General features: G+C 44.7%; 1 protein-coding gene across 5 annotated transcripts in view; it reads right to left on the bottom strand.

Annotated features, from left to right (window-relative positions):
- Positions 1 to 21,526, bottom strand: part of TSNARE1 (t-SNARE domain containing 1) — a 691,098-nt gene that overhangs the window by 242,566 nt on the left and 427,006 nt on the right. For all 5 annotated transcript variants that reach the window (XM_075063289.1, XM_075063290.1, XM_075063291.1 and 2 more), the window contains exon 4: positions 14,926 to 15,003. In XM_075063289.1, coding sequence (XP_074919390.1) covers positions 14,926 to 15,003 — 78 coding nt within the window. The remainder of the gene's footprint in view (positions 1 to 14,925; positions 15,004 to 21,526) is intronic.

The following is a 21,526-nucleotide window of genomic DNA, read 5'->3' on the forward strand; positions in this document are numbered from 1 at the left end:
TCTCTCCCTCATAGACCTTACAACTGAACAACACAAGCCCAAGAGTGCCCTTTGGTCATTTTCTGTGGTACATTTTCTGAAAAGATTCAGAGGAGGTACAGAAGAATGCTCGGTTTAAATTAATGATCTAAGGATAAGGAGTGGCATGAAAGGAGCAAAATATGTAATAGAGGGAGAAGACGGAACAGTCTGTTATAAATGAATTAAAAGGAAGGAGGCCATGCAAGAGGTTAAGCTGGAATAGAGTTCTAGGGCATATGGAAGGCAAGGCTAATCTAAATTTTATGTGGATAATGAAGAGCCAGTGGAGACAATCCATCAAAGAGATAAGGTGAGAGAGTAGCAAGAAAGGAAAATGATCTTGGCGGCCTTGAATGAGCTCTGCTCCACACTCCAGAAGAACAAGGTCACTGTCGATATGTTCTGTGACCCCCTCAAGGTCACTGTCACTATGTCCCGTGGGGAAATTGGGTCCCCCCGTCTCCCAAATATGGCAATCAGTTCAAATCCAAGCATGTCTGACCACTGTTAAGCATCTACCCCAACTGTACAGCCTGAAAGACTGTTGGTATGTCCTTTTCATCCTGAATTTGAGATGCAGATTTGAAATCCTAAAATAAGGCACCCTACAAAGGTCACATGGATTCCATAGTCAACTGACTGCCACATTAAAGAGTCTTTATTCTTTTTAATAATTAAGAACAAAAAGGTAAATCTTATATTCATGATGTCATCAGATTAGTCCAGTGGATCCCAGAGCAGCACTCAGGTAGTGTAAAAATGGAGCAGACTGCAGCCACTTCCTTCTTTAATACAGTGATACAGCCTGTCATAAACAGATAGTTAAGGGTTAATGTCTCTTTCACCTGTAAAGGTTTAACAAACAGTGAACCTGGAACACCTGACCAGAGGACCAATCAGGAGACAAGATACTTTAAAATCTGGGTGAAGGGAAGCTTTTGTGTGTGTTCTTTGTGTATGTTCTCTCTGGGTTCTGAGAGGGACCAGACACGTAAGCAGATTCCTCCAATCTTTCTGAAAAAATCTCTTCTGTTTTAATTTTAGTAAGTATCAGGATAAAGGTGGTTTTAATCTTTTTAATTGTTTTCTTTATTTGCAAATGTGTAGTTTGTTGGAAGTATTTTAATTTGTATTTGTGCTGGGGGGAGGTTTCTTTCTAGTGTCTATAAGCTAAAAGATCCTGTAATATTTCATTTTGAATTTACAGAGATTTCTTACTTTTTTCTTTCTTTTATTAAAAGCTTTTCTTTTAAAAGACCTAATTGATTTTTTCCCCTTGTTAAGGCTCTAAGGTATTGAGTCTGTACTCACCAGGGAATTGGTGGGAGAAGGGAGGGGGTGGAGGTGGAATTCCTCTATGTTTTAAGATTCAAGGAGTTTGAATCTCAGTGATCTTCCAGGGTAATCCAGGGAGGGGAAGCTTGAGAGAGGCAACGGTGAAGGAAAGGGTTTACTTTCCTTGTGTCAAGATCCAGGGGATCTGGATCTTGGGGTCCCCAGGGAAGGTTTTGGGGGGACCAGAGTAGACCAGGCACTCCAAGTCCTGGTTGGTGGCAGCCTACAAGATCTAAGCTGGTACTTAAGCTTAGAGGAATTCATGTTGGTATCCAATTTTTGGACTCTAAGGTTCAGAGTGGGGAAAGAATACCATTACACAGCCTCTGGTTCTACAACTCCCACATGCAACTGTCCGTCTTTATCGGAGCAGCATTGCACTGAGAAAAACAGAGAGATGACTGCTTGCTGGGATCTCGACGCTCTGCAAACCTCACACCCTTGTATTAGAGACAAAGGTGGCTGCAGCTGCATGCTGATCTTCATGGGTAACGCTTTGTTCATCCTTATACTACCAACATTCATTTTTCCCCACTCCTAGACAGTGTGCATTAATTCTCATCAACCAGCACTTTGTTAGGACCACAGGAACTGCTATACCAGAACAGATCAAAAAATCAGTTTCTCCTCCTCCGACACTGGCCAACGCCAAATGCTTCAGAAGGTGGCATAACCCCCCGGTAATTACCTAACTGAGGTTTTGTTTATGGCTGGCTTGCCTTAGTATGCAACTCCTGAGGGGCTAAGAAACAATATTCTGCTTTCCACTCACCCATGCTCTCACTCATCTCCACCCTGAGTCTCATTCCATCCCATTCGGTTCAAACTAGAGGCCGGTCACAAGCTGTAAATGTGAGGAGGCATCACTCTCCAAGCCAATGAATCATCCAAACGCTGAGGTTTTCATTCAGGCAAAAATCCTTCCCGCCCTCCCGTGTAATATGTAACCATTGTGACTGAGTCCAAATCCATTCCAGGGTTCAGCTCCCACCCTTGTCCCATCAGTGGTTTGTCCTTGAGCTGGCGTAAGCCATAAAAAATCATCATGGCAGTTAAACTGCCACTCCACAAACATTCTGTGCTCCCCTCCCTTCTGGTGTGCCCAAAGGGCCCACGTACAGAATGGAAGGCCGAGGCCCTTTTGCAGACTGTGTGCTGTTCTAGTCAATCCATCTCCCACTAATCATTTTTGTTGCCCTCCTCTGTACTTTTTCCAATTCTCTGTTGGAATTGTACAGAGAAGGGTAAAAAAGAAAAAGTGATTAGGAGTATGGAACAGCTTCCATATGAGGAGAGATTAAAAAGACTGGGATTGTTCAGCTTGGAAAAGAGACGACTGAGGAGGGATATGACAGAGGTCTATAAAATCATGAATGGTGTGGAGAAAGTGAATAAGGAAGTGTTATTTATCCCATCACAAAACACAAGAACCAGGAGATACCCAGTGAAATTAATAAGCAGCAGGTTTAAAACAAACAAAAGGAAGTTCTTCACACAACGCACAGTCAACCTGTGGAGATAATTGTCAGAAGATGCTGTGAAGGCCAAAATTATAAATGGCTTCAAAAAAGAATTAGATAATTTCATGAAGGATAAGTCTATCAATGGTTATTAGCCAAAATGGTCAGGGATGCAACCCCATTCTCTGAGTGTCCCTAGCCTCTGATTGCCAGAAGCTGGGAGTGGACGATAGGGAATGGATCACTTGATTCTGTTCTGTTCATTCCCTTCGAAGCACCTGGCTCTGGCCACTGTCGGAAGACAGGATACTGGGCTAGATGGACCATTGATCTGAACCAGTATGGCCGTTCTTATGTTTATGAAGGATGCTGGAGGCACCAATGCAGGACAGGCCTGGAGCAATGGGCCTGAACTTTCATGTAGCTGAGCATCCTTACCTCCCATGGGAACTGGAAAAAGCCTTCAATCAGGCCAGAGATCACCATGAAGTGGCAAATTACAGTAGGCACAGCCCTGCAAGTTAAGAGCAGGCTGACCCTCACAATGAGCACCTTGGTCTCTAGGGCAGTTAGCAAGAACAGTTTAAACTCTCATCCAAGGCCTCATCTGCTTGCATCTTGACTGCTGCAACCTCCTCCTTCTGCCCTCAATAAATCCCAGCATGCCCCACTCATATCCATGCAAAATGCTGCAACAAAGATCATTTTCCTGGTTCTCTGCTTCAACCATGTCAACAACAAACAATGCATCAAGATAACGCTGGGGGGGTAGGGGGTAAGGTCCTCCTTCACCAGTTACGCCCCGCCACACTTCATTGTGCGGTTTAGTCCCCCAAGCTCAGCTGCTGCCAGTGAACACGTCTTTTGAACTTTGCCAACCCAGAATATTCTAGATTTTACAGGTACAGTTACCACAGTTGCGAGAGGCAACTCATGAGGCTCATGATGGGAAAAGGAGACACTGAATGACTTCATTATATTTTAAAAGCCGAGTTCCAGTTACCATTCTAAGCTTCCTGTTTCAGTTGTTCAGGACTTCCTCACACAAATTCCATGTTTTGTCTCAGCTGAAGGGGAGTGATTTTTTTTTTTTTTAACTTTGAGCCAAAGAGGTGCTTTCAAATACTGCAACCAGGCAAAACAAACAAACAAAGCTACCTTTCCATATGTTCCCGTTGGAATGGTTGAAGCTAGAAACTTGGCGTGTTTTGCACTCCACAACAACTTAAGATTTATGAAAATCAGTCCAGCAGATTTTTAAAGCTAACAATGAGACTTTTGTAAATCCACAACATAAGTTGGCTCTTGTTACGTATGTTATTTAATCTATGCCACAAAATACACAAGATACAGAATAGTGACTAAGTTAAATCCAGTAGAAAAAATTTTCTTTTTGAATATTTGATGTCTGAACCTCAGTGTTGAAACAACAGTAGATGTATTTATTTTTTCCTTCTTGCATTTAAAACATATCAAGAATGTAAGCACTGTAGGATCTTTCACAATGAAAGACACCAGATAAATACAGGATATTATTATAACTTATCTCTTGGATTTTCTCAAGATACTCTCAATGGTACAAACATATATACATCACCAGTTGCGCTAGTACCTTAAGTCATGAAAAAGAACAGATAACTGGTATGGGCTCATCATCTGACTGTGGAAATGGAAGCCAGGAAATCCTAAATTTTCATCCTTGTTCTGACACTGACTCCATCTGTGACAGTATCCAAGCCACTTAATCATTCTGTGGCTTAATTTTGCTATCAGTAAGGCAGGAGTAATATTCACCTCTCTCAGAGGATTAATTCATTCATCTGCAACATATCTTGACAGTGAAAAGTACTACATAAGCAATAAGAATGACCCTTTTTCAGGAGCCTGAGTGTTGTGACAAAATACATTGCCACCCTGAGATACTGGGGATGGAGATGGGGATGGTCAAAAAATTTTTCCATCACAACTGGTTTTTAATGGAAAACTGGGCTTTCGACTAAAGATTTTTTTTGTTTTCATGAGAAGTGTCTGCTTTTCATGGAACATTTTAACTTTTCATCAAAAACCAGAATACTCCAAAATCAAAAGGTTTTTGGTTCAGTACCAAAAGTTTCAATCCCAAAACCCCACGTAAGGTGCCCCAAAGGAGTTGCAGTTCCCAGGCTTTCTGACCCCCATTTTCCGAATGAGCTAGCTTCCCCAGCCAGACTACATGTCCCATGATATGCTGTGGCCATGGAACTTTCACTATGCACCACAGCTGCTCAGCAAGAACGGGGACTGTTCTGCACCATGGAAAATGTAGTCCACACAAAGCCCAGCAGCTCATAAAGGAGAATGGGAACACAAGGAATTTGAACTACAACTCCCATGAGGCACCAAGGAGGCATTTTTTTCAAGTTTTGATTTTTCACTAAAAATCAACATTTTTTTTTTATTTTCAATTTTGACATAATTTTCTATGAAAAAATTCTGACCAGTTTCAACTGGAAATGGAGAGAAAGAAGAAAGCTTGCACATGAAAGGAGAGGGGAATATTAGTTGCATTCTCCATAAAATCTCTGCCAGCTGGATGGAAAGACCCAAGAATAGAACAAAGCCTGCTTGGTTCTTGTTATGTTTTCCAAAACCCAAATAACCAATAAAGCCTTTTAATTTAATTAGCATGATTTTAATTACAGGAGGGGAAAGAGTATCAACAAAATAGTGAAGTGAGAGGATCCTTGTTTACAAATTTCATCTATCCACCCCACTTCATTCTTTGCTTCAATCTCCCACCAACACCAGCTACTTGAAATGACAAGTCTGCTGGGCTCTGCATCCGGAACGTTCCAGTTCCTAAAGGCCCAGTAAACATTCAAGTCACCACAGTTCGTAAAGCTCCACACACTCAAATCCCTGAAACACAGTTCAGAAATCCCCAAGGATTCATGCTGCAATATGACCCTTTTAAAGCTCCCATGGCCAGTGGGATTTTGAGTTATCCATTTAAGTGCCAGCCACAGGCTGGAGCAGCTTTAATAATTAATGCATCCAAATTCCAGAGACGAGTTATATATTGGAGAAATGAAGACGTGAAACTCAGTGGGGTCTCAGCCAGTTGTCCCCCAGAAACACACCTTTTACCTCCCATGTATTTTTCCAACTTGCACACTAGTGATGAGATATTCAAAACTACTGAGGGGCTTTGGATGCCTGATGCAGTCTATGACAAAGTTACTCACCAGCCAGTGTGCCGTCTTTGACCTGGGTGAGGAATTATTGTTTTGAGTTATTTTCTCTCTGCAACCCCATCAACCGGCCATTCAGGTTTTGTGGTGGACCCCTCTGTCTTGTGACTTGGCCCTCTGGCCAGGTCACATTTTGTCTCTCAGCTTTTTTGGTAAATCAGAGTTCAACTCAACAATAGTCCCAAAACAAGTTACCAGCCTCGGTCTAGACCCAATAGTCCTTCTGGCCCTTGTGTTTGGGATCTTTACACGAGTCTCTTTAGTGAGGCTGTAGGGAAACCCATTCCCTCACTCTATCCTGTGTTCAAGTCCAGAGACCTGCAGCAAGCAGTTAAGGTCTGTCTCACTGGATCTCTTGATTCTTCCCTGGGCTATTTCCTACTCTGACCTGCCTTCTCAGGGGGCTCCCATTGTTGGCAGGGTCCCAGGTCCCAATATGACAAAGGAAAGAGAACTATCCTAACAGAGATAAAGACTGGCACCAGTTCTTCTGTCCCACAGTTTCCATAAGGCTCAATCAGTCATCTGTACTACTGCTGCAGATCCACAGGAAATCTAAGGCACCTTGGCTCTCTGTTGTGCACCACTCTGGGAGCTGAGAATGAGAGGTCTATCCATCGCCTAGGGCTGGAGCCTTCAGAACTGAGTTTCTCCTCCTCCAAGTCTGGCATGCTTCACAGGAACATTGGGGTGTGTCAGTCTGAGCCCACAGCTGCTCTTTAACCCCTTCCTGTGTAGTGAGGGGTCTGTATACCCCCAACTTGTCTTTTGATTTTGCTGTAAACCAGGGTCAACTCCCCACCTTTACTCACCTTCTTCGGGCTTCCCTAGGTTGAAATTAAAAGGTGCTCAATAGTAACAGGATCACCTGGGTATCTTGCCCAATGCTTCCTCATCTCTACAAAACAGGTTCTAGTATCCACAGCGGTGTATGGACAATTTGAGAACATAAACAGCTGCAGCCTTTGTCTATACATTCACCTCAGCGCCAGCATCTCACTCAGTGCTTCGTAAAGCACTTGGAGATGCAATGAGATGAGAGCCCCAAAGTCATTACACTTTAGCTAATAATTATTTTTTGTGTGATGTACAGAGTGGTCCAAAGGATAAATTGAGGGTTTTCACTAATGTCCGTTAGCTTCTCTAACATCAGAGTTTAACCTTTCTAGAGGTCTCCCACACATGATAATTTCCTCCTGGGTTTTTTTTTTATATCCACATTCTTAACAAATCAATCTAAGTGCAATCTATATATCGCCCATTTCCAAGATGAAACACGACAACTTCTAAAAATATTTCAAGGCCAATTAGACCTTCAGAGAAGAACTCAACGCAGCAGCAAAACACAGTATGGTACTTGCTATAATGAACTCGTCAGATAACAGAATGAGTCAAGGCGGCCTGCGCATTCTCAAATATACTCGAATGGATTACCGGTAAGTATATAATTCAAGCAGGGAAGAAGTCGCTCATCATGATGATGATATGTTTTTGACTTCTGCAGAGAAAATCATGACAATTCAGAGTGAAGGCTACCCCCTTAATGTCTTCGTACTGCCAAACTAGGGAGATCTTTGGAAGACAGACTGAGCTGATATTCCATGAGTTCTGCGTAACAGCAGCATAGATCTTTGATATTGTGTTCTTTAGAGCAAAGACATTTGTTTGAGACAATTAATATGTTAACATCAGGTGCAGTGCCATGGAAAGGCCAATTTTTGACCCAAAACAGTGGTGTTGCTTTTAAAGTGTCACAGGCTCTTTGCACAGTGCAAGGGCATTTGGGCTGGGTGACCCATAAGCCATTTCTAGCTTTAGCATCAATAGTGTAGTTGAGGGTAAATGTGGGTACATGGAGTTTACCCACTCCTCCTTTGGGGAATATGAAGTTTAGTCTTATACCACTATGCCACTGATTAGCATATGTGATATTTAAACACAGTGAGAGAGATCCCCAGTGGGTATAAATCAGCAGAGCTCCACTGACGTCACAGGAACTGTGCTTATTTGTGTAAGTTCGGGATCTAACTCAGAATATCCATATATTCTCTTGGAAGCTTTAAAAGCAACTGACCCCAAAACGGCAATCAAAATTTTACAGCACCTCTGGGACAATGCAGAATCCTTTGCTCGGCCCCTTAGATCAAAGAAATGGGATGCACACTGCATGTGACGTCATTAATAAGCAAGTAACAGGAATCTAATATAGAAGAGCCCTACTAGAGCATTCAGATTCCCCAACTGGCCAGTGCAGGATTGCTTCCTCCAGTGCATTCTTAAGTGATTAGTTCTTCAGCCATGATCTACTGAACCAATTCCTTTTCTCGGTGATGTTTATTTTATTTATTTATAAGGCATTTACCAGGTGGCAGCTAAGGGCTGCTCAATAAAAAAAGAACACAAACTCCTTTTCAAAAAAGTACCTACAAAAGTCACCAATCAGCTAAATGCCATTCATAACCTTTAAATTTAAAAAACAATCTGGCACAAGCACAAAACCCAATAGCTATCAGGCAAACCTCCCTACCCACAAAGAGGATAATTCCTAAACATCAAGAGGAATGAGGAAAGCAGACACAAAAACACAGGGAAGGGGCCCAAAACGTGGCTTCAAAAACCTAGGCCACCTAAACAAGCCAAAAGTTTAGTCTAGTGCTACGTATTGCTTAGATAGGTAGCCTCACAATTTCTAAGCAGCGAGATAGCAAACTAGCAGAATATAAATTGCATCATCGCCACTGGCTACAGCTATGATTCAAAATCCTCTAACTCTACACGAGCGAGTGATGCAAGAGGGAGACAATGTTGCCTTGTGGATAAAATACTGAGCTGGCACTAAGAAGACCTGCCTATTCGTGGCTCTGCCACTAGCCTGCTGGGTAACCTTGGGCAAGTCGCTTTCCCGCCCTGTGCCTCAGTTTCCACATCTGTAAAGTGATACTGACCTCCTTTGTAAATCACTTTGAAATCTATGGATGAAAAGCACTATATGTTGTTCTAATAGGCTGAGTGCCACTAATTAATCCACAGATCCCCTTCCAGCTTGTTGTTGCATCATTTTACCTAATTTTGCTGTTTCACAACCTCATGCCGGGACTTTTTCCCCTTGCTGGTCACATCAATCTTTGTAACAGCCTGCCTGCCCCAGTGCTGTCAGTGCCAGTCCATAATCTCAGTAAGGGCAACTGATCACAGAAGGCAAAAATAACTGCAACAACATCAGTGACCAGTACAGCATCAATAAGCTATTTTATAGATATCTCTTCATTCCAAAGGATACACAAGTGCTTTAACAGTATTATAAATTCATAGATTTTAGGGCCAGGATGAACTACTCCGATCATCCAGTCCATCCTCCTGAGTAACACAGGCCATAGAATTTCATCTTGCAGTTCCTGTATCAAGATTATATCTTGCAGTTGAACTAGAGCTGCATTTTACAAAGACATCAAATACTGATTTAAAGACTTCAAGTGATGCCGCATCCATCATACCTCTCAGCAAACTGTTCTAATGGTTGGTCACCCTCATTTTTAAAGTTTGATTTGGTCTAGCTTCAACTTCCAATAACTGGATCTTGTTCTGCTTTTGTCTGCTAGATTAATGAGCCTTGTACTATCTGATATCTTCTCCCCTCGTAGGTATTTGTAAATCGTGATCAAGTCACCTCTTGAATTTCTCAATAAGCTACATAAATAGAGGCCTTTTGTATCTTTCCAGTCCTCAATTCTTGAGGCTCTTCTCTGAACCCTCTCCAGTTTTACACCGTGTTTTATAAAGTATTGGCACTATTATTCCAGTAGAGGAATAAAAAAATCATTTCAGACAGCACTGAGACTCAGACACTTGTGACAGAGAACACAACGTCGTACAACAACAGTTCAGAACAAGAAGTGAAGAGTACTATAAATACTTGAAAGTTCAGGAAGAATTTAGTAGTTACATACAAAATGAAATTGGACAAGGATATTTGTGATAAATCCTGATCTCTTTTGAGAAGTGTCACACATTCTTAAATGACCATAAGCAGCCAGAAACTGAGGTCTATATTCAATCTGCAAGACTAACCCTAGGACCATGCTGCGTCATGGTGTCAGAACTCTTTCTGAGGAATTTCACTCCCTTCTGCAGCACTTGGCGTTTTCCTGGAAGTATCTCCTCTAAAGCAGCAAGAATCCCATTGCCACCACAAAGCATCTCAAAGGTTAGCAGTGAAACCATTCTTTCTTATTGCCACACAACAAAAACACTAACCCAGGAACCTATCCTTGCAACAAAGCCCGATGCCAACTCTGTCTACATATCTATTCACGTGACACCATCACAGGACCTAATCACATCAGTCACACCATCAGGGGCTCGTTCACCTGCACGTCTATCAATGTGATATATGCCATCGTGTGCCAGCAATGCCCCTCTGCCATGTACATTGGCCAAACTGGACAGTCTCTACGCAAAAGAATAAATAGACACAAATCTGACATCAGGAATCATAACATTCAAAACCAGTAGGACAACACTTCAACTTCCCTGGTCACTCAATTACAGACCTGCGGGTGGCAATTTTGTGACAGAAAAGTTTAAAAAACAGACTCCAACAAGAAACTGCTGAACTTGAATTAATATGCAAACTAGATACCATTAACTTGGGTTTGAATAGAGACTGGAAGTGGCTGGGTCATTACACAAATTCAATCTGTTTCCCCATGTTAAGTATCCTCACACCTTCTTGTCAACTGTCTAAAATAGGCCATCTTGATTATCACTACAAAAAGTTTTTTTCTTCTCCTGCTGATAATAACTCATCTTAATTAATTAGCCTCTTAGAATCATAGAATCATAGAATATCAGGGTTGGAAGGAACCTCAGGAGGTCATCTAGTCCAACCCCCTGCTCAAAGCAGGACCAATTTCCAACTAAATCCTCCCAGCCAGGGCTTTGTCAGATTGTATGTGGCAACTTCCACCTTTTCATGTTCTCTTATTAATATTATATCTTTCTACTATATGTTCATTCTATGCATCTGATGAAGTGGGCTGTAGCCATGAAAGCTTGGGTCAAATAAATTGTGTTAGTCTGAGTGACAAGTATTCCTTGTTCTTTTTGCGACATAGGCTAACACAGTGCTATCTGCAAATGGCTAAGTGCATGATCCTCATCGTCCCCTTCCCCCCATACACATGTATCACAGATGCTTTGTATACACTACAGATGATTCGCTATAGCTATACTGGTACAGCATAATTGGCAGAGCCCCTGATGTAGATATCAATTAGCTGTGCCAACAGAAGCACTCTTCTGTGGCATACTTGAATCTACACAGGGAATTGCCAGCCTAGTTATGTTGGCCAGGGCCTGTGCTTTTTCACACCCTCGCCACCGTATGCCAATAAAACTTTGTAGTGTAGACCTGGCCAAAGTGAAATTGTTGAAATTCCGTTCTATAGCAGGGACTTCTATAACTTTGAGACCCAAAGGCACAGTGTCGCTTCGCAGAAGTCCAAGAGCGTGCTACAAAGCTATTTGCACATTTTTGCCTCAACAACATTCAGGCTGGAAATAGAAGAGATTCTAACCTCAGAGGATGAGGTCTGGACAGGAGTTGCGGAGGAAAAAACGTAATTAATTAAGAGGGAGCTGACAAATCTATGAGTGTGACTGCATGACAGGGTGCTGGTGAGGTTGGAGGCAGGGCTTGACAGCCCTGGGTGCACTTCACCTTTACATCTTACGTTCCTAATGCTAAGCTTCAGAGTTTCAGCAGGCACTGGCACGGGTCAGGAAGGGAGTCTCCTCCCGCAATGCCATTCTGGGAGGTTTTTTATCTCTCCTCTGAAGCATCAGAGATGGCACAGATGGTGTAGGACACTGGATGGGGTCGCACTGAGCATTCTCTCTCTCTCTCGGTGCTTGGCTGGCTGGTTATTGCTCAATATGCTCAGGATCTAACTGATCGCATATGCAGGTTAGAAGGAATTCCCTCTGTTATGAGATTGGCATGAACATTCAGGGGGTTCGCTTCCCTGCGGCATGTGAGTACTTGCCAGGATAATCTGGGTATATTCACTCATCATTGCCTGCCCACTGCAAGGTCCCAGAACACTGGTGCTCCTCAGTCTCACATATACCTTGGTCTCTGCGTGGCACATAATAGACTGCTCTCTGTGGTTCTTATTTTCCTTGTTGTTGGGCTTGTGTGTGGATGCTGGTGGTTGTGGTGGCCTGGGATACACAAAGGGTCACTACTGAGTACTGGCTCTTCTGCCCAGACTCTATGACACACTAATTTGCCTAACTATTATAATCAGGATAACTATTCATCCTTGTTATTAATGAAGTTAACTCTTTTTTATTATTCGGTGACAGTTCAGTATGTGCATGTTTACGGATGGGGAACCTGAGACTCAGAGAGATTAAAGCCTTGCTGAGGTCCGCAGCAGGTCTGGAGAAAAGGCAGAATTGAATTAGAAGTTGACTTAGTTAGTAGTGACTTATCGTATTGCTACCTACTTAGTTCTACGATGTGTTCAATCACTGCTGGCAGGGGAGAGAAGCCAGCAGTCTTGATTGCAGACTTCTCTCTAATAGAAGAGAGGTGGCAACTAACGGCCCGCGGGCCACATCCAGCCCACAGGACACCTGCCCGGCCCTGACTCCGACCAGGAGGCACCCCGCCTCCCTGCTGTCCCCCTCTCCCTCAGCTTGCCAGCTTCAGCACTCTGGCCTACACTCCGCCAGGCGTACGGCGGCGTGCGGGCCGCGATTAAGGGGGGGGAGCGGGTCCGATGGCAATCAGAGACAGGGAGCAGGGTGGTTGGATGGCAGAGGTTCTGGGGGAAGCAGCAGGGACAGGGAACAGGGCTGTTGAGTAGGCGTGAGAGCCCGGGGCCTGTCGGGGGGGGTGGGATAGGGGAGGGCAGTCAGGGACAGGGGAGGTTGGTAGGGGTGGGCCCTGGGGGTGGTTAGAGGTGGGGGTCCAGGAGAGGGATCAGGTGAAAGGAGGGGGGATTGGATGGGGGGCTCTGAGGGGCCGTTCAGAGGGCGGGAAGTGGGAGGGGGCGGGGGCCAGGCTGTTTGGGGAGGCACAGACTTCCCTATCCGGACCTCCATACAGTTTTGCAACCCCCACGTGGCCCTCAGGCCAAAAAGTTTGCCCACCCCGCATTAGAAAGCACCTCTGTGATGCTCTGTACCCCGGGGGAACACCCAGCACCTCCATGTTCATCTTTATAAAATGACTGTGTGGTATCCAATGCAAAGTTTGTCATGTTGGATGTCTTCAGAAGACTCAAAATGCACTGATTATGGTTGTTATAGTGATATTATAGTAATTGTTACAGTCATGTTATCATAAGGTTATAATTGCATGTATATAGTTATGAGGCTGAAAATCTATCCTCATGGCTTAAAGCAAGCCCATGCAAAACTCTCCAGGAACAGAGAGGTTGTTCACACCTCATCACGGCATGGATGGGACAAACCCAGCCCAGCCTCACAGGAACAATGGACACTGGTTTAGGCAACAACAAAAGAATCTGTTAGACCCTCAAGAGAGTCAACCCCTTCCTTTGGGCAGTTTGGGACTGTGATGAGGTATTGCTCACCTGACTCGAGGGGGGGGGAAAGGGGGGCGCAAAGCCAAGAGGAAAGAAACGACATGATAAAAGGGAGAGACAGTTTGCCATGTTCTCTCTCTCTCTCTCTCTCCCATCTACATCTACAGACAGCACCACCACCAAGCGACTGAAACACTGATCAAAGGGGATAGCCTGACTGAAAAGTAACCACCCAGCCTGTGGTGAGAAGCATCTAGGTTTGTAAGGACACTGAAAGTGTTAAGATAAACTTAGAATGTGTTCTGCTTTTATTTCATTTGACCAGATCTGACTTGTTATGCTTTGACTTATAATCACTTAAAATCTATCTTTATAGTTAATAAATCTGTTTGTTTATTCTACCTGAAGCAATGTGTTTGGTTTGAAGCGTGTCAGAGTCAAAGTCTGGTAAACATTGATTTCTTTGTTAAATTGCTGAACTTATATAAGCTTGCAGTGTCCAATGGGCATAATTGGACACTGCAAAATGGAGGTTCCTAGGGTTGTTTCTGGGACCGGAGATATTGGCTAGTGTCATTCACTTGCAAGTAGCTGGGAGCGGTTTACCTGCCACAGGCTATGCGTGAGCAGCCCAGGAGTGAGGTTCTCACAGCAGAGCAGGGTAAGGCTGGCTCCCAGAGTCAAGGATTGGAGGGGCCTAGCAGATCACCAGTCCGGATAACACCATCAAAACCTCCTTCTGTCATTTACTATCTTACGGTTGAATCTTACAAGGTGCTGCAACCTACCTCCTAGTAACTTCAGGGAGTGTTGAAGGTCCTGAGCACCTCTCAAGAGGCACTCAGCACCCTGACCTACTGGGCCCTTAGGAAGCAGTATCCTAAACGGACACATGGGGAATTACCAGGAAGAACATTCCCATTTGATAGAGAAGGAAGAATAAAGGAAATAGTAGCTGTTTTGCAAGTTAATATGACAGAACTTTGTAGCATCGTAACACTTCAGAGAAGCAGTGTAGCTTGTTCCACCTTTCTGCCTTCTAATTCCTTATTGTAACAGATGACATAATTAAAAATAGAAAAGGATGCAGTCTCGGCAAGGAGGGAATATATCTCTGCCTATTTAATGCAACATATGGGGGAATATTTTTACATCTTATAAAGAAATGTGTATTGTACATGTGCTGGAGCTCATGAGGCACAGCAGTAAAAATGCGTTAATATCTGCTCCCTGACAACAGGGCTTGCTGAATGCTGTATACATGCTTACAAGTCATCAGCAGGGCCGCATACAATTGACTAGGAAGCCTTTCATTATACGCACCATTGGAGTTAATTCGGAAGATGTTGGCTGAAGTTTCCTGAAACAATTCCTGGAGTTCGTTGGGATCGATCTGGGTGGCTGCAACAAGACAAGAAGGAGAGCACATATGAATATATCTGGCCAGCGTATCGCCGTGTCTTGCTTAGCAAGAGACTAACATCAGAGCAGATCCTCTGAACCAGCATGCCCCATAGAGGGACATTTATCACAGCTTTGTCCCCATACTCTGCTGTGGTTGTTGTATATATTTAACAAACACACAGTTACCTCTGAAAGTTAATGGGTTGAAAGTGAAACACTGGTTCTAACAATTACAGGCCCAAATACAACCTCACTGAGGTAACGGGGAATCCTTTCACTGACATCAACAGGCTATGGAGCAGAGACAGAGCATTTACAGGGGCAGGTTTTTACACGCTGCCTTTCTCCACGTGCCCACAATTTGCAGGCACAAACAACTGCAGTGTAGTTTTTCACCCACAATTATCTTGGAGGCAAGTGATTCCATTTAGGCACGTAGGCTGATCATTTCCGAGCTGCCTAAGGCATTTCGATGACCACATTCCCATGCAAATGATTGGGAATACGACATCCAGCTCCAATGGCGGCTCTGAAAATCTCAGCTCTGATTCCCTTATTGTAGCCACATGCAACATGGGGTTTATTTAAATATTTGTATAAGACTCTTTTAGAATCAAGGCCCTATTGTGCTAGGTGCTGTACAAATATGTGGTAAAACTAGGCTCCCACCCAGTTGCATTTATTATTTTATCTGAGACACGACACAACCACACGCACCCATCTGAGTAATTGAGGCTAGGCTGAAAAATCAGATCCTCAATCATCAAAGCAGTTTATAAACATAACTAAGCCACAACGTTCCTCTCAAGAAGTCAGGCAGGTGAGAGAAAGTAAGAATCCAGCTTGACGCTGAACAAGAGAGTGTTTGAAGGAGCAGCAATTAGCAAGGAATTTTTTTTATAGAGAGAGTGAGCGTATTTGATAAAGGCAACCAACGAAAAATGAACACAAGGCCTTCCTTACAACGTCACTTTGCAGAACTGGATTACAGATTAACAGGCCTCTTTGTGTATACATACATGGGCTCACATCCACACGTGTAAGACATAGCGTGGATGAAGGCCAAATGTGGTGCTGAACCACTAATTTCACGCTCCTCCCCAAAAAAACACTGATCTCCCCATGCAAGCCCTTCCCTATCTCCTGGCCCCAACAGATTCTCCATCCCCGTCTCCCCAGGTGGGATTTTCATCTTCCTTCTGCTCCTGATGCCATGTGCCTGCCCCCAAATGCAGCCAACAGATAGCCAGTTGGCAGCAATCAACTGTGTTGTAGCCCCTAGTGACCTCTCCCTCGCTTACTGGCCTGCCTGAATCCCCTCTGTTATTACTCAGTTATTAATGAACGTGCCCATACCTGCCCCTGAGCAGAAGGTGGCACCAGTTGGTATGAATCAGAATTTTCCCATTTCCCACCTTTAAATTTATATGAATACCCCTAGCCCATCAATGTCCTCACAGTTTCAAAAGCAGGAAGGAGGGGTAGGAGCAAGTTTGAACAGGCATCTCTGTGATTTACTTTAGCTGACATTTGACTAAGAAGTACGTGGTTAATTTTTTTTTAATTCCTTCCTCCTAAGTCATTCGCCTCAACTTCTCCATCATATTTTCATTCTAACTTGCAAAAACCAGGGATTACTAAACGGAAGTAATCAGGTCATGCTTAACCGTCTCCCCAGAAATTTAGCTCATTCACACCCTGATCCAGTTCCCATTAAGTCAATGGCAAAAATTTTAACAGTGCATTATTAGCCTTTTAGTTCTTTGCTGAGGGCATCAGAACTGTGGGTGACATTACAATACAGTCCCTGATTCAGAAAGGTCCCTGCATAGGGTTACTCGTGTACTTATAGTTAGGTACGTGATTAAGTTCATTACTGAATCAGGACCGAAGCAAACTGAGATGTACTTGGACAGGCATGACTGGTAAAAGACAGCCTAGTGCAGAACGTGAAAATGCTGACAGACCCTCAGCTAGAACAGCACTCACTGAAACACAGTTAGTATTCCATGCAGGGCCAGCGCTTCCATTTAGGCAGCCTAGGCAATCGCCTAGGACGCCAGGATTATTGGTGGGCGGCATTTTGCCGGAGGGGGCGGCATGCGGCTCCGGTGGAGCTGCCACAGTCGTGCCTGCGGAGGGTCGGCTGCTCCTGCGGCTCCGGTGGACCTGCCGCAGACACCACTGTGGGAGCTCCACCGGAGACGCGGACCAGCGGACCCTCCGCAGGCACCACTGTGGCAGCTCCACCGAAGCCACGGGACCAGGGCACAGGGCGGTGAAATTGCCGTGCGCCTAGGGTGCTAAAACTCCCAGCACCAGTCCTGATTCCATGAAATTCCCCAAACAGCCTGGACTGGAGTGGTCCATGGGCTTCTGTAGAGGGACCATCCTGCAGAAGTAAATTCAACCAGCAGGAGTTTACAGTGATCCATTTAAATCAGGGGTGGGCAAACTACAGCCCACGGGCCACATCCGGCCCGCAGGACCGTCCTTCCCGGCCCCTGAGCTCCTAGCCTGGGTGGCTAGCCCCTGGCCCCTCCCCTATTGTCCCCCTCCCTTGCAGCCTCAGCTCGCCCCGCTGCCGGCACAATGCTCTGGGCGGTGGGGCTGAGAGCTCCTGGGACAGTGCACCTGGAGAGCCTGGCCTGACCCCGGTCTCTGTGCTGCTTGGTGGCGGCAGCGGCAGTGGCAGCAGTGTGGCCGAGCTCCAGCCAGGCAGCGCAGCTGTAGTGACGCCAGCCACTAGTGCTCCAGGCAGCATGGTAAGGGGGCAGGGGCAGAGGGGACTGGATAGAGGGCAGAGGAGTTTGGGCTGGTGGTCAGGGGTTTGGGGTGTGGACAGTGGTCAGGGGAGAAACAGGGGGTTGAATGGGGGCAGGATTTCCCGGGGGCAGTCAGGAAGGGGGGTGGATGGGACAGCAGGGGGCAGTCAGGGGACAGGGAGGAAGGAGTGGTTGGATGGGGCAGCGGTCCCAGAGGGCTGTAAGGAATGAGAGGACGGGTTGGATGGGGTGGCGGTGGTCCAGGGTTGGCAGGGGACAGGGAGCAGAGGTGTGTGGCTGGGGCAGGGGTCCCAGAGGGGCTATCAGGAAATGAGGGGGTTGGATGGGGCAGGAGCACCGGGGGGGGGTAGATAGTAGGTGGGGGCCGGGCCACGACCTCCTCCCCTAACTGGCCCTCCACACAATTTCCGAAACCCGATGCAGCCCTCAGGCCAAAAAATTTGCCCGCCCCTGATTTAAATGCTGAATCGCCCAGAAAGCAGGATTTAGGATGATTCCATCAGATGTGGGAGCAACGCATGCCTGCATACTGGAGATCACAAAATGCAAGAGGGAAGAAACACCTTTGCAGATACACTATTGACTGATGCAATGTTCTGAAAGTTAAGACCTGAGGAAGAGCATAAGGATGGCCCAGTAGTTAGGGTGCTTACTTGGGAGACCTGGCTTCAATTCCCTGCTCTGCTACATACTCCCTGTGCGACCTTTAGCAAGTCACGTTCCCACCTGTAAAATGAGGATAATAGCACTGCCCTGCCTCACAGAGGCGAGTTATGAGGATAAATATATTAAAGATTGTAAGGTGCTCAGACACTATGAAAATGAGATCAGAAACACAGTTATAATAGGACTAACAAGACACACATGCTGAACCCTGAGATATACAATGGAGAAAGGGAACCACCTCTGAACAAAACATCTGTAACATCAGCTAGAAAGCTGCCACAAACTTAATAAGAAGTACACTGTATCGTGAAGTGCTGATCTGGTAAACAGGCCAGAACCTGGCTGATAGTTCCTGGCCCCATCTGCAGCCCCACATCTCCTACGGTAACACAATGGCAATTTCATTATTTATTTTAGAGGCGCTGCTATTTTAGCTTTAAACCTCTGGTGCAGTTTAGAGTTTCCACACGTGAACAACCGATTCTTACTCTGGGACTGTTCAGGAGGGATGCAACTGCGAGAGTAACAAGTATAAGCTCCCTATTGAAAAAAGCAATTTAAGAAGAACACATTCCCATTTCCAAGTGAAATGGAGATTCCAGAGCTCAGCTACTTACTGACGCCATAAAAAGGAAGAGAGAGGGGAGGAAGAACATGAAAGACAGTTGTGGCTAATAAAAATTATATGTTTCAGACTTCATAAAGCTTAGTGTTAAAATATTACGATTCACCTAGATAAAATATGAGGTTGCCAATATGCAGTAAATATTTTGCATGCCCTGATGCTAATACAGTTCAGTGCCAGGAGTGAGGAAAGGTGAATTGTAATTATAGCTGATATATTGAAGGCAGCATGGAGTTTTTGGTACAAGTGTTGCAGAAACACATGTGCAAATCAATTCTCCTCCACTTTAGTTTCCATTTTTTTTTCTTTTCCATTCACTTGCTTCCATCATCCCCTTAGAAGGCATCAAGAAAAAAACCAACCCTCCATTGCTTCCACTTTTGCTTCTCGCATTTGGAGAACATCAATTAATTATTTCTATTTTCTCAATTTTCTAAAGTAGCAGCAGCCAACACAAGTGCTTGTGATTTTTGTTCCATAGTTTCAAACAAGCGTCAGAACATTTCCCCACAAAACTGCACATGAAATCACATCTGTGTATACAAACCAGGTGTTTCGGCACCCAGCTACCCAATATGAGTGAGCAAAGTGTGTTTGCATGCAATTTTATGGAATCACAGTCCCCTGAAAATGTGATCCGAAGCATTTGTAAAGCCCTGGAAATAGTGAGTGCTTAATAGCAGCGAAGTGGGTATTCACCCACGAAAGCTCATGCTCCAATATGTCTGTTAGTCTATAAGGTGCCACAGGACTCTTTGCTGCTTTTACAGATCCAGACTAACACGGCTACCCCTCTGATATTTGAGTGCTTAATAGTTCACTTTGCTGCAGATGGTGGAATTAAAGTCCTAGCTTTGATTGATCACACCAAAATGATGGGAGGGGTTCTTTTTAAAAGTATTTCCAATTGTTTATTTGTATTACGACAACACATACAGGACCCAAACGAGATCAGTGCCTCATTGTGCTAACACTCTTCAAACACGTAGTGCGAGACAGGCCCTGCCCCAAAGAGCTTACAATCTAAACAGACAAGAGGGAGAGTTGAAAGAGATATTGGTGAAGTGACTAATGTGAGGTCTAACAAGAGGGCAGTGGCAGGGCTGAGAACAGAAACGAAGTCACTTCAGTTCCATTCCAGAGTCATTGCCATTTGATCTCACTGCCTTTTTTCCCCCTTAATTTTCCACGTCTTAATAAGGAGATGAAATTTGTTTAAATTTAAGAACTGGATGTTCCATGTGAAGTTTTCAAGAGAAACCAAAAGCCTTTAAATATATTAAAAAACAAACAACCACAGCACATACATAGCAGCTTTTATACATGGACTTTTCAGATAGATTGAATGCAAGGCCCTGTGCAGATCTCATCATCCAAATACATTAGCTAATTTATCCTATATGAGGAAGAAAAACATTATGCTCATGTAGGCATGGACTGGCGGAATGATTTGCCATGGAAGGAGTCAGAATCAGAGCTTGGAAGAAGCAATAACTCAGGAGTTCACAGCTCTCATTCTCATGTTTACCAGCATTTGGTCTGTTTCACCCCATGTATTTCACCAGTGGTAGAAGTGATTCTTGTATCTGCAGCTTGCAATGCACATTGGATTGCGGGACCATCCTGCCTTGCCCTTGAGCTCCCAGCCTGGAAGGCTAGCCCCCAGCCCGGAAGGCTAGCCCCCAAGCCCCTCCCCTGCTGTCCCCCCTCCTCCACAGCCCCAACTCACCATGCCGCCAGCGCTCTGGGTGGTGGGGCTGCGAGCTCCTGCTGGGCAGTGCAGCTGCGAGAGCCGCCGGCCTGCCCCGGTGCTCAATCCCGAGCAGGAGCTTGCAGGCCGGCTTAAAACAGCTTGTGGGCCAGATTCAGCCCGTGATTTGCCCACCTCTTGTCTAACCCATTCTTAAAAACCTCCAGTGATGGAGACAAAGACCTGTCAGAAATGGTCTATTTATTACTTCGGTCTGCCTTGAAAAAAGCCAACAAAAATTGTGTTTGCCCTGCACCATTTTCATTATAATTACAGCCCACAAAGTGTTATTTAGATTGTAAACTGTTGCAGACAGGAGCATCTCTTTGTTCTCTGTTAACGCAGTGCATAGCGCAATTGGGATCTAAGACTTGACTGGGGCTCCTAGATGCTACCACAGTACAAAGAAGAAGAAAAGAAGAAGAAAGGAATACATAAATTATAGATATAATAAACAAGATGCATCAATGCAAGGGGTTTTTCCCCAGAATATTACTCTTTTAGCCAGGCTTTGAATACAACAAACTACCAGAGCAGATTTGATTAAAAGCTTCAACATCCATCAGTGGCTGAAAGGCAGTGCTGTCGCATGCGTGTAATTTGAAAGTCATGTGTGTAAAAGTGGCCGAGAACGTAAAAATTGTCCACTAACAGACTACAAATCCCAGTAATGACTGAAAACAAACGGTTACC

This window comes from Chelonoidis abingdonii, chromosome 2 (assembly GCF_003597395.2).
Source record: "Chelonoidis abingdonii isolate Lonesome George chromosome 2, CheloAbing_2.0, whole genome shotgun sequence".
Classification (NCBI taxonomy): domain Eukaryota; kingdom Metazoa; phylum Chordata; order Testudines; family Testudinidae; genus Chelonoidis; species Chelonoidis abingdonii.